This window comes from Periplaneta americana, chromosome 4, assembly GCF_040183065.1.
Source record: "Periplaneta americana isolate PAMFEO1 chromosome 4, P.americana_PAMFEO1_priV1, whole genome shotgun sequence".
Lineage (NCBI taxonomy): Eukaryota > Metazoa > Arthropoda > Insecta > Blattodea > Blattidae > Periplaneta > Periplaneta americana.
This window is the reverse complement of record NC_091120.1, coordinates 64476590-64494845: the sequence shown is the minus strand read 5'-3', so window position 1 is coordinate 64494845 and position 18256 is coordinate 64476590. Positions and strand designations below refer to the sequence as shown.

The following is an 18256-nucleotide window of genomic DNA, read 5'->3' as shown; positions in this document are numbered from 1 at the left end:
ATGGAAATCAAAGGTTCACTCCTAAGGATTTCAATATCAAGAATATAAAATATCAAAACCATCAAATTACCCCTACCTAAAAAAATAATTAGTCTCATTCAAAATGAAAACTGAAGACAAAACCAGAAGAATGATACAAGCAGATAGAAAAGTATATGCCATGGATACTTCTGAAGGGAACGTCCAATTAATTATTTTCAAATCCGTATCGAAAAAAAAAATTAACTTAGTAAAACTTTTCGACTTAAGTATCTTAAAAGACCTCATTAAGTATGTAGTAAATATAATACTCCTGATATTATGCCTCAAACTACTACTAAAAACAGAAAGCTAAGTTCTAGATCGAACTATTCTGAATAAGGATGAAAGCAGTGTTGTAAAAAAATATTTCAGAAGAAATGATGAGGCACTCTTTTTATTACTAATGATGACGAATATTGGAATTCATAATGTTTCGAAGGTTCGTTCCACCTTCCTCATCAAATGAACAAAAATGAGTGAAGACTAGTGAGGTATTTTTCTCATCCCTTTCCTTTCGTTCACCTGATGACAATGATACAGCCAATCTTCGAAAAGTGAATTCCTATACTTATCATCATTAATTAAAAAAAAAAAAAACAAACTCACCTCTTCAAATGGAATTGATTTAAATATTTAAATGATGAAAAGGAATTAAAATCAACTATAAATGTTGGAGGTAAATTAAAAACAGTGAAATATGCTGTCATCTCGTCATATAATCGAAATATGAATATTACGACTAACGTATGTTGATTTACGTTATTTGATAGAAAATTCACAAAAATAAATTAGGGCCAACTAAGTTTATAAAAATTTCATATGTCTGCACTTAACGAGATTTTAAGAAGATTCCTACAGTATGCCTAAACATTGGCAGTGTCTCTCTTTCAAACTGACAACAACAGAAACCTATTTCAAAGATATCACTTCTGTTGGAACGGTCTTTAAATTACAGAAAATAGATATTAAAAGTAACCTAACAAAGATCATAGTTTTAATATGGTCTTGTCTGCTATATATACCCGCAAAAAAAAGTTGCAAGGGAACACAGATTTCCCCCTGCAATAATGTTTACAACTAATGAAACAAAAAATATTGCTGTGACGCCATGGAAGTAGGCCTGTACAATTTCACAAAATAAATATAAAACGTCGTCATTCTTCTACAGCCTATTTTATGCACATTACTCTGGAATTGTATGTATGTATATGTACATGTGTAATGTATGTATGTATGTGTGTAAAGTAACAGAAAGAGGTCACAAACCTTTGGATTCCATTCAAGCAAGTAACATGTTAATAGCAGTAAAAATAAAATATACGAGAAGGAAGGGACCCAGATGCATGTCAGCAGGAATCTTGCACAACTCTTAGCAAACAATATTCCACAGATACACCACCAAGAATACAAAGCTATTGAGGCTACAGATTTACACACTGTAAAACATGGTAACCCTCTTCTTGTGACCACATAATATGAAAATCATGTTTCTTTATCGATCAAATGCGCACATTATGTTAGTTGCAAAATCATACGAAAAATCAACAACTGTAATCGTAAAATTTTATCTTTAACAATGAATATAAAATTCTATATATTCCTCCGTTTATTCGTGCTCACATTGCGATAAAACAGCATAACCTTTAGCCAATTGGTTCGGTCTCTCGATACAGCCACTCTCGAGCTTCATTGTGACCCATTTTCTTCAGATGAGGGCCCACAATCTCTCGACACCGATTGTGATATTCATTCAAATGTCTAATCTGTAAAAAATAAAAAAAAGAGAAAATCAACAATGACTAAATAACTAATATAAATTTGAAAATGCATCGTTACTAGAGCTCAGGTTTCATTGCCCTACTAGCTACTGTTAACTGCATAGCAAGAACAGAGTGTCCAAAAATTAAGTATCGATTTTTTTGTTGTTTTCTAATGCTAGGCATTTGAAAATAAAGTCATTTGACCTCTTGCACTCTTGCAGTATTTTTCAAAGATATTGTCATGGTCAGCCACTGAAGCACAGGTTTTCAGGTGTTCCGAATCCATTTCTTGATTTGAATTACACAATGGGCAGTTAGGGGACTGATATATTCCAATTCTATGCAGGTGCTTGGCCAAACAGTCATGGTCTGTTGCCAATCTAAATGTAGCTACAGACAATTTGCGTGGTAAATCGGGAATTAAGTGTGTATTATGATGCAGATCTTTAGATGATTGTATTTTCTTTCTCTACACGGCTCCAAGGAAACTTACTTTCTGGACGCGCCTCGTATCAGAAGATAGACAACAACAAGATATAAGGATCGTACATGAAGAAACTAAGAGAAAGGCGAAAAAGAGAAAAGATTGGAGAATGCTGGGTTTGCAGTAAACCTTTCTTGAGTAGAATGAACTATGAATGAAAGAAGCAGTGGCAGTGCGTCAATAAGAGCACAAGAGCACGTGAACACCTTGTTTCCGTTAATGCACGACTATATTTATTATTTAATGTCGTGTTGACGTACTAGGAATGTACTGTATAACATCCGAATCGAGTAGGCCTAATTTAGACTTCCGCAACTTTCACAGACTTCCTATATAAATTTGGCAACGTTCGTTCCCATGAAAGTCTTGCTCTTTTCAATGAGGTTACATGACTTGACACGCATGTGAGGGACAAAAGTATCTGTAGCTGGCCGCTTATGGCTCGTCCAGAGCACAAGGCATTAAGTGAACATTGAATCTATCCTACAGATGTCAGGTGCGTCGATGCATTCTCGAGGTGATAAATAGTCTATATTTTAGTCTATGGATGTCACCATTTCTCACTGTCGCAGCTTTTATTTTGTATTGATGTGTGTACAGTGCTGCTACTGGAATGTAATTTGTGAACTACTATACTTCAGACAGGACCTCCTATATTACCGGACCTGACACTGGCATCCAAGATGGCGGCCGGAAGAGGGCTTTCGTAGATTCCAATGAGTTAAAATAAATACGGCATCGATAAGATTATTTTAACAAAATTCTCAATGAAACAATAAATAATAAAGTTCCTTACCTACATAAATGAACATAGTACATTCAGCAACATAAAAATATGCCTACATATACACCAATAATAAAATAAAACAAGTGATTAAAAGCTGCAATATGTTGTTATATTAGGCCTAGGCCTATATGATTTTATATATGAATATTGGCAATTGCCCAATTAACTATTGTAAAATTCAGATTTGTGAGGAAATCGAAGGCAGTAATACAAAACTGAATAGCTGCTACTTCAGGATTTAGGAAATCTTACCTGGGTTATACAAATAAATTTCATCAGCAACTGGAAATTTTATAATATGGAGCCCTGTCTTCTTAGTCACTAAACTTTGTCTCTATTCACTGAGATTGGTTGAAAATAAAACTAGCTATTCACTACGTACAGCTTAACACTGTGCCCACCGATGTTGATTTAGAATGAAATGGCACTATTCACTGTAGTTTCTCACTGTATCCGCTGATGTTGATTCAGAATGAAATGACACTATTCACTGTAGTTTCTCACTATATCCACTGATGTTGATTCAGAATGAAATGACACTATTCACTGTAGTTTCTCACTGTGCCCACTGATGTTGATTCAGAATGAAATGACACTATTCACTGTAGTTTCTCACTATATGCACTGATGTTGATTCAGAATGAAATGACATTATTCACTGTAGTTTCTCACTCCACTGATGTTGATTCAGAATGAAATGACACTATTCATTATAGCTTATCACTGTAATATCCACTTATACATAGACCTACACAAGCGATTAGATAGGCTGTACAACTAAAAACGATGAAGAATTCACAGCTTGGAGAGCACAGCAGCCTATTTTTTTTAACTTGGAACACTTTAGGTGGGTTTTATTTTTGTCTTTCAATACCTGCTTTTGATTTTGGGTATTGCAGTAATTATTAATAAATATGTTGGCCAATACCTTGCTGCTGCACTTCACTGCTAGTTTTCTTACCACTGAGTTGTTTGTTGGGGTAAAATGTTCACGATGAATGCTTCTTGTCCACTTATCCCTTAAATCTTTATCTTTTGGAAACAAAAATACATGTACAAACGGACTTTTTTTTTATCGTAATTCGATTTGCAACCTGGGACACTACACGTGCGAGGCTTTTTAAGATTAACAACATAACAACACTTTCAAGCTTTGTTCTCTACGAAAACAATTTATATTAATTATAATGTTACAATCCTATTAATATATACTAACTTATAAACCCTTCAACGATTACACGAGAGGCAAATGATACAAGAAACACAATAAACATTCACATGAAGTACGTATATTTTCACAGTTGCGTTAACCACTCTATTGTCCACCATGTTTGTTTACTTCCGCTTACAATGTCAGGTCCGGTAATATAGGAGGTCCTGCTTCAGAGTATCATGAACATGATATAATGACATCCTACAAGACAAACGTGGTGAGAAAACTGAAATAAAATAATTGGGGTTTATTATTATTATTATTATTATTTTGTACTTATGGTCTTTTTTCGATAACGAGCATTAGAATCAAGATATTTATATTAAACCTATTAATTTTAACTAATGATTTGAAGTTACCTTCGGTTTTGGAACACAAAATTGTGAACACAAGCAATTTTTTATCACGAGCCGCCACTGGAAAGAAATGCAGGTATAGATGATGATGGTAGTGTACCGAACTGTCCAACCTAACATGCCACAGATATTCAATGGATTGAAATCTGGGGAGGTTAGTGCAAAGCATCATCACTACATATTCAGTTTCAGAAATGAATTCAATTAAGCGTCTTGGACCGACAATTTGCCCTACTCATCACTCCAACTATAGTCCCGTCGCTCTAATTTCCAGCAGCCAATCGTGTTGCAGGTCAGCTACATTTAAACGTGTGCGTCTTGTGATTCGCTGAGGAAGACGTTATTCATTACTTAAGGCTCGATAAATACTTAATATAATCGCCCGCCATTTTGGCTCTTTCGTTGGTATTCTCAGAAAGCACACAGAGACATTATTTGCCGCTCAATTATTTGCTGAATTACAGTACGTTTGATTTATTATCATAGGAGCTATGACATGATAATGTTTAACGGTGTGGCAAATAGATTCCTCATATGGTAGTTCAGCAACGAAAGAACAAAAATGGCGAACGACACTACCTACCTAGACTTTATAGAGCCTTCACATCCTAAGATGTAAGCAAAGAGGAGGACTCACGCCGGGAATAACAGCGTCGCGACTTTAATACATATAGCTCTTCTGTACTCCTTAATAGCAATAACAGCGTCATTGTCACGTGTTTCCACTTTCAGACAGTATCATTATTCAGTAATCATTCAGTGTAAATTTAACACAAGTTTTGGTGGAGAAATCATTGCAATAAGTGAAAGTCTCAGGAATCTTCTATGCCACATCAATAAATTTAAGACTGAAGTTATATTGTCAGACACCAAAGCAGCTATTCTATAATAGTCTCCAGATACACACCTTTATCTCAAACAGCCGAAATAACTAAAATGCTCTCTCAATTAATAACACTCAATAAAAGAATTGTATTCCAAAGGATACCAACCCATTGTGGAATCCTGGGAAACGAGAATGCGGATGCTTTAGCAAAGAAGGGCAGCGCTGCTACTTACAGACCTGTTACTAAATCTACGTATTACTCTGTGAAAAGATTTATTAAATCTACATACTTAGACTTCAACAAACAAAATTTGATAATACAATCTCAAGGGAAAAAAAGGAACTCTCTGCGTCATAATCCACAGTTAATTTCCGATTTACCTCGAAAATCGTCTGTAGCTGCATATAGACTGGCAACAGGTCATGAATGTTTGGCCAAACACCTGCATAGAATTGGAATATATCAGTCCCCTAACTGCCCATTGTGCAACACAAACCAAGAAATGGATTCGGAATATCTCAAAATCTGTGCTTCAGTGGCTGACCATGATAATATCTTTGAAAAATATTGGTGTGCAAGAGGTCAAATGACTTTATTGTCAAATGCCTGGCATTAGAAAACAACAACATTCTTTTATTTCCGAATCACAGAGTGAATAAAACTTTACTATCACTATGCAGCAATTTCTGTATCATTAGGCACACCATCACAAAAAAAAAATGTGCAATTGCAAATGTTCCTTGTTCACTCTATGCAAACTAGTCATAATATAGCTTATGTCTGCTTTAACTTACCTCTTTCTCTGTAAGCATTTCAGGCACTAACATCTTGGTCTGGATTGGAACTAGAGATACAGTCTCAAATGTGAGGTAACCACGATCTTTGAAATTGTGAGGTGTTTTAGCTGGCACTATTCGTATAATGTCTTCTATTCTAAAACCAAATTTTCCATCTTCATAGTAACCAGGTTCTGTATTAAAGAAAAAAAAGTGAAAGGGTACTCTTATCAGAATATTAAAATTCAAGACTAGTCTAAATTTATTTAACAATATCTCATTTCAGAGATCTTATAGATAAAATACTGTACATTCCTAAAAAGCAATTATTCTTACTCCTTTAACACGTGCACGCTCTACAACTTCAAATACCCATGCATGAAAAACATGTGTAAAATGTTTTCACTACGTACAGACGTGGACAAATTATTAGACTAAAACGTTTTTCTTGGAAACACAATATAAATCGTCATATCAACTATCAGTATAATTCACAGAGTCTCTATTGTTGTAAATATGATTGTTTACATCTTCTGGTATAATTTTCCAATGGTTAAGTATATTTTATCTGGCTGTGTTGGTGCTACTGGTGTTTTAATTATATACTGCAGAAGATATTCAACAGTCTGTTCTCCTATGGCCTGCAAGAAGATCGGATATGAACAAAATTGAAAACTGTGATCTATACTGAAGAAGAAAGTGAACAAAAAGAGGCTTACAACAAAACATGGACTCATTTAAGCACTGTCTGATATCTGGCTAAATGATGCTGATATTCAAAGAAAGTATCAAACTTTGGTTCCCTGCACCCCTGACAAAATCAACGTGTTAATAAAGAATAAGAGAATGTTCATAAAATATTAGTAACCTCCAGACTCAATTTTCTGTTCATTATTTCTGTGCAAAATACATTTTTGTTCATTACTTCTGCCGATAAATACAGCTTTGTTGCACATATAATTAATTTAGTCTAATAATTTGTCCACATCTGTAAAGACAATTAAAAGTTCGCTTATAATTGAATCCTCCAATGTTAAAAGGAATTAAGTCAAAATAATACATTTTTCACTCTTCTCCTGGTTTTAAAAGTTATGTAAGTTCGGAAACATTGGGGTTTTTAACAGTTAGGGTAGTCAAAAAATGAGTTTAATAGGCCCCTAATAATATAACACAACAATACTTTGTTTTACCAAATAAACTCAAAATGGCAATGTTTTTTCTCTCTCCTGAAAAGTTGTATTTTTTACTTAGTTCCTTTTAACATTGGAGGATTTAATTGTAGGCCTACCTAAGTATTTGAAATTCTCAACTAGTTCCAAGATTTCCCCATCTCATTCTACATTTTTTTTCTATGTTTCTGTTATTATGTGACTTACTTTATTTTACTTGTACTTACCATCATACCTATGTCTCTGCACATAATGGTCCATTCTATCAACGAGTGTTGTAATTAATTCTTCCTCACTATTAGCATTAACAGAGTACCATCTGCATAAATTAAGGCTTAAAGGTACACCAGCCTCATATTCCAATTTCCTATTTTCACTCATCTCGTTCTTTTAAATTGCAAATATATATTTCTTTTTTTCAAAATTAACCTACTATAGAAATCATACTAATAGAGCCATCTTACCATTGGAAATGAACATGCCTTCCTGTAAGCCAGGGTCATTTGGATAGACCCTCCACGAGACTCCCATCGGGCCCTCATGCACATTGAGGTACATGCCTATGCCATGACCAGTACCATGCATGTAGTCTAGACCCACATCCCAGAGGAACTTCCTAGCCAAAGTATCTAGACAGTTGCCCTGGAAAATTACATCATTACATCAAAGCATGGAAGTACTACTAAGAAGCAGGCAACTCAAACTAAGTATATGTTTATGCATTCCAGAGTAGATTGCAGGGTGATAAAGATATTCTACTGTATACTGTACTTTTTAAACAGAAAGACTGATACGCTATTATAAGACTTTTAACAACTTATACCGTACACTATTATAAATACATGAGCAAAAGTAAACAATGTAATATCTACAGGATGTCTTAAGCTCATATTAAGAGAGAACTGTTTACACTTATACTGGCATAAAATTCAACAATAATTATAATAATACATTTTATACCCATTTTTTGTTCCAATAAGTTTTGTTAATTTAACAATATTTTCTCAAAGTCCGTCATAAACTTATCTTATATAATAATGTGATTTTTTTTTTATTTAATTTTTTTTTTAATATATTTTCTTTTATTTCATTCTACTTGATGAACATAACTTCCGATATACTAATATCCCTCCCCCCTCCAACTTTCAAGCTAGTATTACTTAATCATTCTGTAAACGTAACGCCCTACCGCACTTGTGGCTCATCCGACTTCAATACAGGACACACCTCTACCATACTGTAAGTAAAGATTTTCAGTCAAACAGATTCCTCCCCCTTTTTTGACAAAATTAAATAATGCAATCAAAATTGTTTTTATAACGTCAATACAATACAATTTTCGTGTAGTTTCAGACCACAAGACCACTCCTGGGTGCTGCGTAAATCAAAGCATGATGCTGCAAATTCATTCCACCGGATTTCAACGATACACAATTACGCAATAATTACATGCAGTTTCATGATAGTTATTATGTAAACTGCCATAAGAAAATAATTGTTTCATATCTGAAAGGACTGTATATGCTGCAAAACAACCTTTATTTTAGACTAATTTAATTTAATATGTTACTATTTTTAAATGTGTATATTCATTAAGTTTTATCTCATATTTTATATTTTAATACAGTATGGTTCATGTAACCCATTGCACATTAGTATAACAGTTCAATAGAGGTAACAGTGATCTGAAGATGGTTTACAAAACCAAAAACGTTCATCAAGTAGAATGAAATAAAAAAAAAATATATCACATTATTATATAAGATAAGTTTATGACAGACTTTAAGAAAATATTGTTAAATATAATAATACAGTACAACCTCGATTATCAGTTTTAATGGACAGGACACAGTGAACGGTTAATCGAAAAACGAATAATCCGAATAGTGTCAATTAAAATGAACTTAAATCTATCTGGTACAAATTAAGATACTTTAAAAGTCGGTTTATTCTTTCTGCACTCTCCCATGACTAATTTCCATTTTATATCTATTCTAAGTTTGCTAATTAGTTAATTACTGATAATAAATATTCGAGCAAGGGAGTGCAAAATGAATATTTTATGATAATCCAAAGGGATTGAAAGTAGGCCTATTTATTTAAACTAGAAACAAACGAAAGCTACAAAGTCAGCAAAGTTACACTGCTCATGGTAGGCATGATTCAGAAAGCACAGAGCAATGTAAACCATTACTGTTCATTCATTCATTCATTTATTTTATTCCATAGATCTTACATGAGCAATGAAGCTTTAAGATGTGGAACAAGTCAACATTTTACAATATTATAATTACAATTTTTACAAATTTTTATAGTTTTACAATTTAGTAATTTTCCTAGAATTTTTACAATTTTTTTTTTTTTGGCGAGATGTAGTGAGATGAGATGAGGTCCGAGGATTCGCCAAATACCACCTAAATAAAAACGCGCTCTTTTTTTGGTGACAGATTATCCACAGAACAGTTAATCGAGGCATGGATATTTGAGGTTCTATTGTATAGCATACTTTTTTAATCATAAGATGATCTAAATCGTAAGACGCATCTTGACTTTAATTAGCAATTTGATTATGAATAAATATTACTTTTTTTACAGTTTTATCACCTAATTTTTTTGCTTTCAGAATCTAAATATAATTTTTTTTCACTTAGTGATGGTCAGAATGATCTTTCTCTTGCCATAATGTTTGGTATATTCCACAAATTTTAATTTAAGTACTGCAATGCACGAAAACCTTCTATATCCAGGCGAGAGTGTACTGTATTTTAGCCCTATTTATCACTTTTCACAGCAAAATAACCCACTAATGAACAGTAACACAAATCCAAATGGGGACGAAGAAGTCTTAGTTTTTTATCTCTCCCACTAACCTATGAATAATTACCCTCATTTAGTAGCCTCCATGGTAGCAAGTTCAATAATGTATAATGAATGAGCTTTCAGACTGTAAGATTGTCACATTTTAAGCAGTATTTTTCAAGAACAAAAATTGTGCCTCATGTCCCGAAAAATACGGTAATAAAACTACGAAAATTATTATGGTATTACTGTTTATGTCTTTACCATAAATAAATAACCATACAGTAATATAATTCATAAACTGAATTTTCTACTCAGCTATATTAATTTCAGTAGCTATGAAAATACTAATTTTTTCATTTAATTTCATCAACACTTATCAGAATTATAAAATGAAAAAAATATTGTGCTGATGTGCTCATTCATTATAAACACTCTGCTGCCTATATTCTTCCCCAATTAGAAGCATGATTTAAATACCCTACTACATTTTTTTATATGAAGTAATTAGCACAAACCTGAATTAATTATGTGGATTTTGTTACTGTCAGTTCGTCCTCCGCAATTCAGATAATTCAGCGAAAAGAACTAGAATACCATTAAAATAAAAACCATGGAAATGTTTTGCAATAATAAAAAAATAAAAACCATGGAAATGTTACAAGAATGTGTCAAGCAACATACAATCGTATGACAAAAGTGTATTATGTAACGTAAAATTCTGTAATGAAAATGTAATGTGTGACGAGTGACGAATGATTCGAAACCCTACTGAAAAATGTACACTATACTACAATCAAGATTAACCTTACTACTAGGTTTCTATACATATCGTATGAAAGTTTGGTATCAGTATTCTACTCGTTTAAAAACGTCAGCCTAAATGCTGAATATCTTAATGCTATTTTAAGAGTAGGTACCTTAATCTTTGCTGGGAAGACTGTAGTACCAAGGAAGCACTGACCCTTGAAAACACGCGTAAAACACTCCTTCTCGTATTTAGAAGGAGTTCCTAGGTGGATAGTTCTTGTGATATCTGTAGTACCATCTCTAAAATGGAAAAAGAAAATATATTAAACATACTTTGTTTCTTGATGAATATGCACTTTCCAAAGGAGTCTGTTAAGACTGTTTTGAAGATAAAATATATCAAAGGAGAGATCGAAGTACGGAAAATGCATACCAAAATGAATTATTACTAGTATGAATAAGCTTGACAATAAGTTGCATAAGTAAGGAAGCATATTAAAGATAATAATATAATAAAGAATGATTGTCAATGTATTATTATTTATCATTTATTATGATATTAAATCTATAACAGGACTAGTGTTACAATAGAAAAGAATTAAGAAGGGCTATCTGATGATGTCTTATACATTAAAAAGCCGATTATATTAGGCCTACATATATTTAGCCAGAACAAAATTTTCTCATTTTGATAACGTCTTGCACACTTTCAGAATTCTTGCAGAACACTGTATTACAATATGTATAATGAATTTACTCTAGTATTTGTAGCTACACTCCACTTACTGTTTATTACATTTTTCATAAAAGGTTCAAAAAATAATCTGGACAAACGTTTTTGACTGATAGGTGGAAACGAAGCATATTTCGACATGCTTTCATAAGAAGTTAATATGTTACGTTGTTATGGCCTCTAAGACCATCTAACACTTGAATTTCAGCTTATTAGAATAAATAAAAACTACAATACAAACCCCTCATCAGCAGAATGTGTATCCGCTGTTTCAGTTATTCAAGGCTAGCCTTGGCGACTTTTTTTTTTTTTTTTTTTTTTTACATATTTTAGTGCCTAGTGTAATAAGAAGAGTTCTATAGAAAATCTGTATTCATAGACTGAAGTAACAGCATATCAATCACCAACAATGTCCATAGTGGCATTACCCCCAATATTTACTTTTTACTGTTCCTGACACGTGCTGCAGTAGCAATCTATCAACAAGATATTTACACGGTTCGCTATTATCCGCAGTTTCGCATATCCACAGTAGGTATCAGAATGTTTCCTCTGCTGATATAGGGGGATTACTATAATTTGCTCTACACCTGTGGAGAACGAAATGTATTTTACTGTTCGCATTGTAGAAGTAGCTACACAGTGCCTACAGTCATCACGTGATATGCTAGTTGTTTTTAATATAAATCATTGCCATGTCATTGACAATTTTACATTGGAGTTAATGGTTATGATTTTGGAAATCTCCTCTGGCATACCACAGAACGAATAATAAATATTAGCATTGTCTAAGTGATTGTTGGTTATTATAAATTATATCGTAAAATACACAGTTTCAAAGTCTGTAGTGTCGTAAGGAAGTTATTTCGACTCATAATAACAAAACAATTATGCTTATTTTGACTATCATCCATCATACCAAAAAGATTCTACCAAAGCTCTATTGTTTATATTGCTGGTATGGTTATTCACATTATAAGGAATTCTCAAGATACAGTATTCGTTTTACAGGAATATCTAAAAGTCGAAATGTATCCTAGGTATTGATCTTTCTATTACTCCCTCTATCCCATAATAATTGTCCAGTACGCTTTTATTTCTTGTCCCATAATAATTGTCCGATATCTATAATTTTACACTGGCGTTTACATAGGAGCAAAATGAAACACATGAATGAGTAATACAACTGTATTACTCCAGAATCAGTACAAAATTGTCACTCAATTAGCAAAAGAAAAAAATTATTAGTCCGGGATCTGTATAAATTGGCCAATCATTGAGCCAAAAAAAAGAACATGAATACTACTCGTACAACTTTATGACTCCAGGATCAGTACAAATTGGCTAGTCATTGAGCCAAAATAAATACTCTTAGGAATGCAACTTTATTAACTCCAGGAATAGTATAAATTGACCAAGAAGTGAAACAAAGAAAAACTTTCTCCTACGAGTAAAGACGAAAAAACTGCCTGTTAGACCAGGAAGGTTGTCATTCTAACAGCTTGCCTATAACCACAGATCTACCACTGCAGTGCTACTGTAGCCTCGTCGTAAATGTTCCGAGGACACTCCAAGCGAGATGACAGGATGTTGAGGTGGTCCAGTTGTGCCTGTTGCATATGGGGAATCTTGTAGTTGTTCCCGCCATTGACTTTCATTATTTAATTAAGATTGAACTGCAAAGTGAGGAAGACGTTGTTAAGCTTGTTGCGTGTCAGCTGAGAGAAAGCTGTTTCAATGGCGGCGATCAACTCATCAATAGTTTGTGGAGCTGACTGATGCTGGAGTGACTGAATTGTCCGGAAGTAACCCAGATCTAAAACATTCATATCCAGACTGTTTGGCGGTTGGCACACGATTTCTAAAGTGATTCCACTGGCTGCTGCAGCATCCATCCAGGTGCGGTCATTGGGAGCGATATGCGGACGCACATTGTCCTGCTGAACTGACACCTGAATTCTCCCTGTGCGCGGTCCAGGAGACCATTTTGCATTTATTGCTGTGGTTAATTTGATGATGAGTATGGATCCACTTTCCAAAGATTGCCGCCCCCGTTGCCAAATGCAGCGGGCTATTCTTTTACTGATATGAAATTTCTCGGCCGCACCTGTTATGGCACCTTTCTTCACTACGTCAGCCGTAGTGTTTTTAAAAAAAAACTCCTAAACCGCCTGCCGTTCACTGTTTGTAAGGTTCTTGCTACCCCTGTCACTCACTACCGCCAGTTGTGTTCCCAGGATCTCCAAGTCTGTTCAAACGTACGTACTCACTGCAGGAGTATGCTCTACTAACGATTTCCAGCGTGCTTTTCTACTCTGGTTTGCATATAGTGCCATACCAGTGAGTTGAAAACCAATACCCACTTTCGGTAATATTCTAGGTGGTGTGTGTTGCTTGTCTCAATAAAATCACGTTATTGCTCTGCATAACCTTGTGCACCGATCTACTGCGCTTCTCCTCATGTGTGCACTTCTCATTTGCCCCGTCGTCTGTAATTACCGTAATACCATTTCAGCGTACCGAACAATTATTATGAGACAGAGGGAGTAATAAAGTTTATCTCTGTTGGTTTAGCATATTCATTTGTTTTTATATTTTTACTATTATAATGACAATCTGGCAGATGTCCCACCACAAATCATACATTTCCTAACCTATTACCACTCAAACAGATATCAGCCACTGGCGTGGCTCAGTCGGTTAAGGCGCTTGCCTTCCGGTCTGTAGTTGCGCTCGGGCGCGGGTTCGATTCCCGCTTAGGCTGATTACCTGGTTGGGTTTTTTCCGAGGTTTTCCCCAACCGTAAGGTGAATACCAGGTAATCTATGGCGAATCCTCGGCCTCATCTCGCCAAATACCATCTCGCTATCACCAATCTCATCGACGCTAAATAACCTCGTAGTTGATACAGCGTCGTTAAATAACCAACTAAAAAAAAAAAAAAAAAGATATCACTTTGAAATAAAGTTATGTGAAACTATATCACATAGCACACTTACTTATATTGGCCACCAGAATCACAAAGGTACACTTCCTCTGTAGTGATCTGTCTGTCCGTCTTTGCAGAAGGCGCATAATGAATGATAGCAGCATGGGGCCCAACTGATGATATTGTTGAAAAACTAGGACCTACAAAGTCCTCTTGTTCTCTGAAACAAACCAAGTTGCTTTGTTGAGAAAGGTAAGATAATAAATATACTAAATCATTTACATTTCTTCAGTAAAAATCACTTCAAGAAAAACATCATGCCTTCAGAAATGGAATATCAATGGTGAAAAGTATGAAGCTCTGTTTCAGACAATTTCCTCCCCTCTCAATGCCACCGGATTGTCTTTCGACATTTCTGGTTTTCTCTCCTGGCAGTAGCTTATGTGTAACCCACTTCTGAGGTTGAAGCGCCTGGAAGGCAGAGTGTGTTCTCATCGGGAATTGAACCCAAAACCTCATGATTTGTAGCCAGAAGCTCTGACCATGAGACTAGTCAGGCAACAAACAGTGGCAATATGTGATAACAGAAGATAACTTACATTAAATTAGAAATGCCTCTCTCCTCTCTCTCGCCATTTCATTTATACCCATGAGGAAATTTGATTTTCCAAGACAGTAAAAATTCTAATAATAACCTCAAATTTATAGAAATGGCCAAAAATTTTAATGGACTTTTCTACTTATTCATTGTAATAGTAAGAGTTTAAATTATCAGTCCCCTAACTGCCCATTGTGTAACTCAAACCAAGAAATGGATTCGGAACACCTCACAATTTGTGCTTCAGTGGCTATGATAATATCTTTGAAAAATATTGAAGTGCAAGAGGTCAAATAACTTTATTGTCAAATGCCTGGTATTCGAAAACAACAACAACATATTATGCATGTAGAATTCTCAACCTTCAATCGTGAATATGTTTTGAACAAGTCACAGTCGGAATTTTCTTTTTATCGATTCCAGATAACAAAAATATCACGTTTCAAAAGTGCTGGAAGGGCAATGTTGAGAGGGAGAGAGGTGGACAGGGGTGTCTGTTGTACAATGAGACAGGAAGGTAAGAATCTGTTGCCCAAGTGATCATGGATATGAAGCGTTATAACCACATTCTCTTGTAAACAACAAGATATTTAATGTTTCATTTTCAAAACAACATACACCTCATAGCAACAACTTAGAGCTCAGAGCAGTTGTTGAAAGTGGCGACCACCTGTCTCAATACATACATTACAATGACGCATGAAATTTTGTAAGCAATAAAAAGTAACAAATATCACCATGAAAGTGCCAAGCAGTTGTTCATTATGAAAATTAAAGCAGCTTACAGAAACGTCCCTTCATAGGCGGAGTTATGGGGGCGCGTGGGGGGGGGGGGCACTGCCCCCCCCCCTAACTTGTCTGAACTCTTTTTTTTTTCTATTGACATTAGAAAAAGACTTTTCTTGCTTTTCTTTATGATTAAGTTTCTGTGCTTAAATTGACGAATTAATGTCTTCAGATCATGTGTCTAGACTATAATATTTATTTTAAATTTCTGAATGTATAAGAATTTCTATACCTCGTTTGAGGAATGGAAGCACTGTAATGTTTCTTTTGGAACAGCCTGTACTCCTGTGTTAGAGGTCTGCAGCGGCCATCTACTGAATTAGGTGTTAGTGGAAAAAAAAAAAAAAATCATAGTCCCATGTTAAAGGAGTGAAAACTTTCAGTAGTTTTCATAAAACAACCATATTCCAAAGATTTTTTTGTGAAAAAAGCCATTTTCCAGGAAGATTGTACGATGGTAGCATTTACAAATAATATCACATTCATAAACAAAAGCAAGAAAAGTCTTTTGAATTCAATATTTTGTTATGTTCATAGAAAAAAAAGGTTCAGACAAATTTGGAGGGGGGGGGGGGTAGTGCTCCCACATACCCTCCCATAACTCTGCCTATGGTTATGCCCTATTATAATTTGTAGTAGACCTACAGTTGAAGCCCTATACAACTCGGTCCTAACATCGTGGTTATGGATGTAACACTGTAAGAAACATGCACCCCAAAAATACTTTTATTAAATGATCATATTCCGATATACTGTACCACGGTCAAGCTGTAACAGGGGAGTAACTAAATAATATTCTCCGTAATTTCGTTATATCGGGATTCTATGGTTTTGCTTTGCCCCCCCCGCCCCACCCCCAATGAAACTGTTCTCTCTCCGCCTATGCGTCCCTCATATATACTTTCAAGATCTCGTGGATTCCGAAATATTCATTTCCGGCCACTGGTTACTGACGTCAAAATGTTCAGTTTAGAGTCCTCTATCATATGTATAATTTTAATCCTAGAGATTGGAGACACCTTGTATATATATATTTAATGTAACAACAGTTGGTGACTATGTTAAGTGACTGACCAAATGATTCATTTGCAATTGACTTGTGGGTTGCATGACGGAAATCAGTAGTGCAGCTACAGACAGTGCATAATGCAGCTTAGATGTAAGGAAATAAAACAAGTGCACAACAGAGTACAGTAGAACCCCGATTATCCGCCACCTTATTAACCAATTGGCTGATTATCCGACTGTCTATTTCTCGCTCTTTTTTTTTCTTCAGAAATAAATAACTTATATAAAGTACTGTTTTGTGTATCATATTAGTAGCACAGTCTAGTATATACAGTCACGAAGCTCAATACGTAGGGAATATGCATCCATAGATAGTTGCTAACCTCTAGGATCGCTACTATCACCTCATTATAGACAATATGAAATAGTACCGACACAGTCTATTGTTCCTAGTACCCCCACAACTCAAGCTTCGTGACTGTATATACTAGACTGCGTTAGTAGGTTCTACATATTTTTTTGCTATAGTGTTTTATTACAAGCCTTTATCATTACACAGCATTGTCTACTGTTCGAATTGCCGTTCTATAATATAACTTGTATATAAAATGTCTTCCACAGATATTAAAAGAAAACGTGTTGTGTTAAGTATCGAAAAAAAAATGGAAATAATTGAATGGTTTGAGAAAGAAAAACTGTGGCTCATCTCGCATCAGTATACGAGATTGGAGTTACAACTGCGCGATTTAATAAAAACAAGGATAAAGAGTAAACAAGTATGTAAATCTACAACATGAGAGCTCCTTTATTCCTATCTTTCCTGAGACAATCATTACAAAGGGCTTCCTTGTCCTTTAAAAGCCCGTCGTTTATAACCAGATTTAAATTAGTGAACTTCTGATATACTACATAGCGAGTTAAATAGAACACCATGGAGGAAATTACAAAATCTTTCATGGTACAGATTATCAGATTTTTTCGATTAACCGTTCAGTCCATCCCCTTCATTACCACGGATAATAGAGGTTCTACTGTACTTCCATATTTTGAGGTATCTTCCTAAATGTGTTACTATTTATTGGCTGCTATTTCAAAATCATTTTAGGATTCATACTTCCTATATGGTCATCTCAGTTTCCCTTCTTCCCCGTTACTGAGATATGCAAGAATATTAATAATTTTTTTAATTCCCTTAAAAATGCACAACAAATATAGCAAATCTGTAATTTTTATATAGTCGTACCTCTCCCTTATTTTTGT

At 34.7% G+C, this 18256-nt stretch overlaps 1 protein-coding gene across 2 annotated transcripts in view; it reads right to left on the bottom strand.

The window, feature by feature from the left end:
* Positions 1-1542: 1542 nt before the first annotated feature.
* Positions 1543-18256, bottom strand: part of ApepP (Aminopeptidase P) — a 39645-nt gene continuing 22931 nt past the window's right edge. For both annotated transcript variants that reach the window (XM_069823407.1, XM_069823408.1), the window contains exons 9-13: positions 14675-14824; positions 11113-11242; positions 7858-8035; positions 6243-6418; positions 1543-1784 (exon numbers count right to left, since the gene is read on the bottom strand). In XM_069823407.1, the coding sequence (XP_069679508.1) occupies positions 1665-1784; positions 6243-6418; positions 7858-8035; positions 11113-11242; positions 14675-14824 (754 nt within the window). In that variant the 3' untranslated portion in view covers positions 1543-1664. The remainder of the gene's footprint in view (positions 1785-6242; positions 6419-7857; positions 8036-11112; positions 11243-14674; positions 14825-18256) is intronic.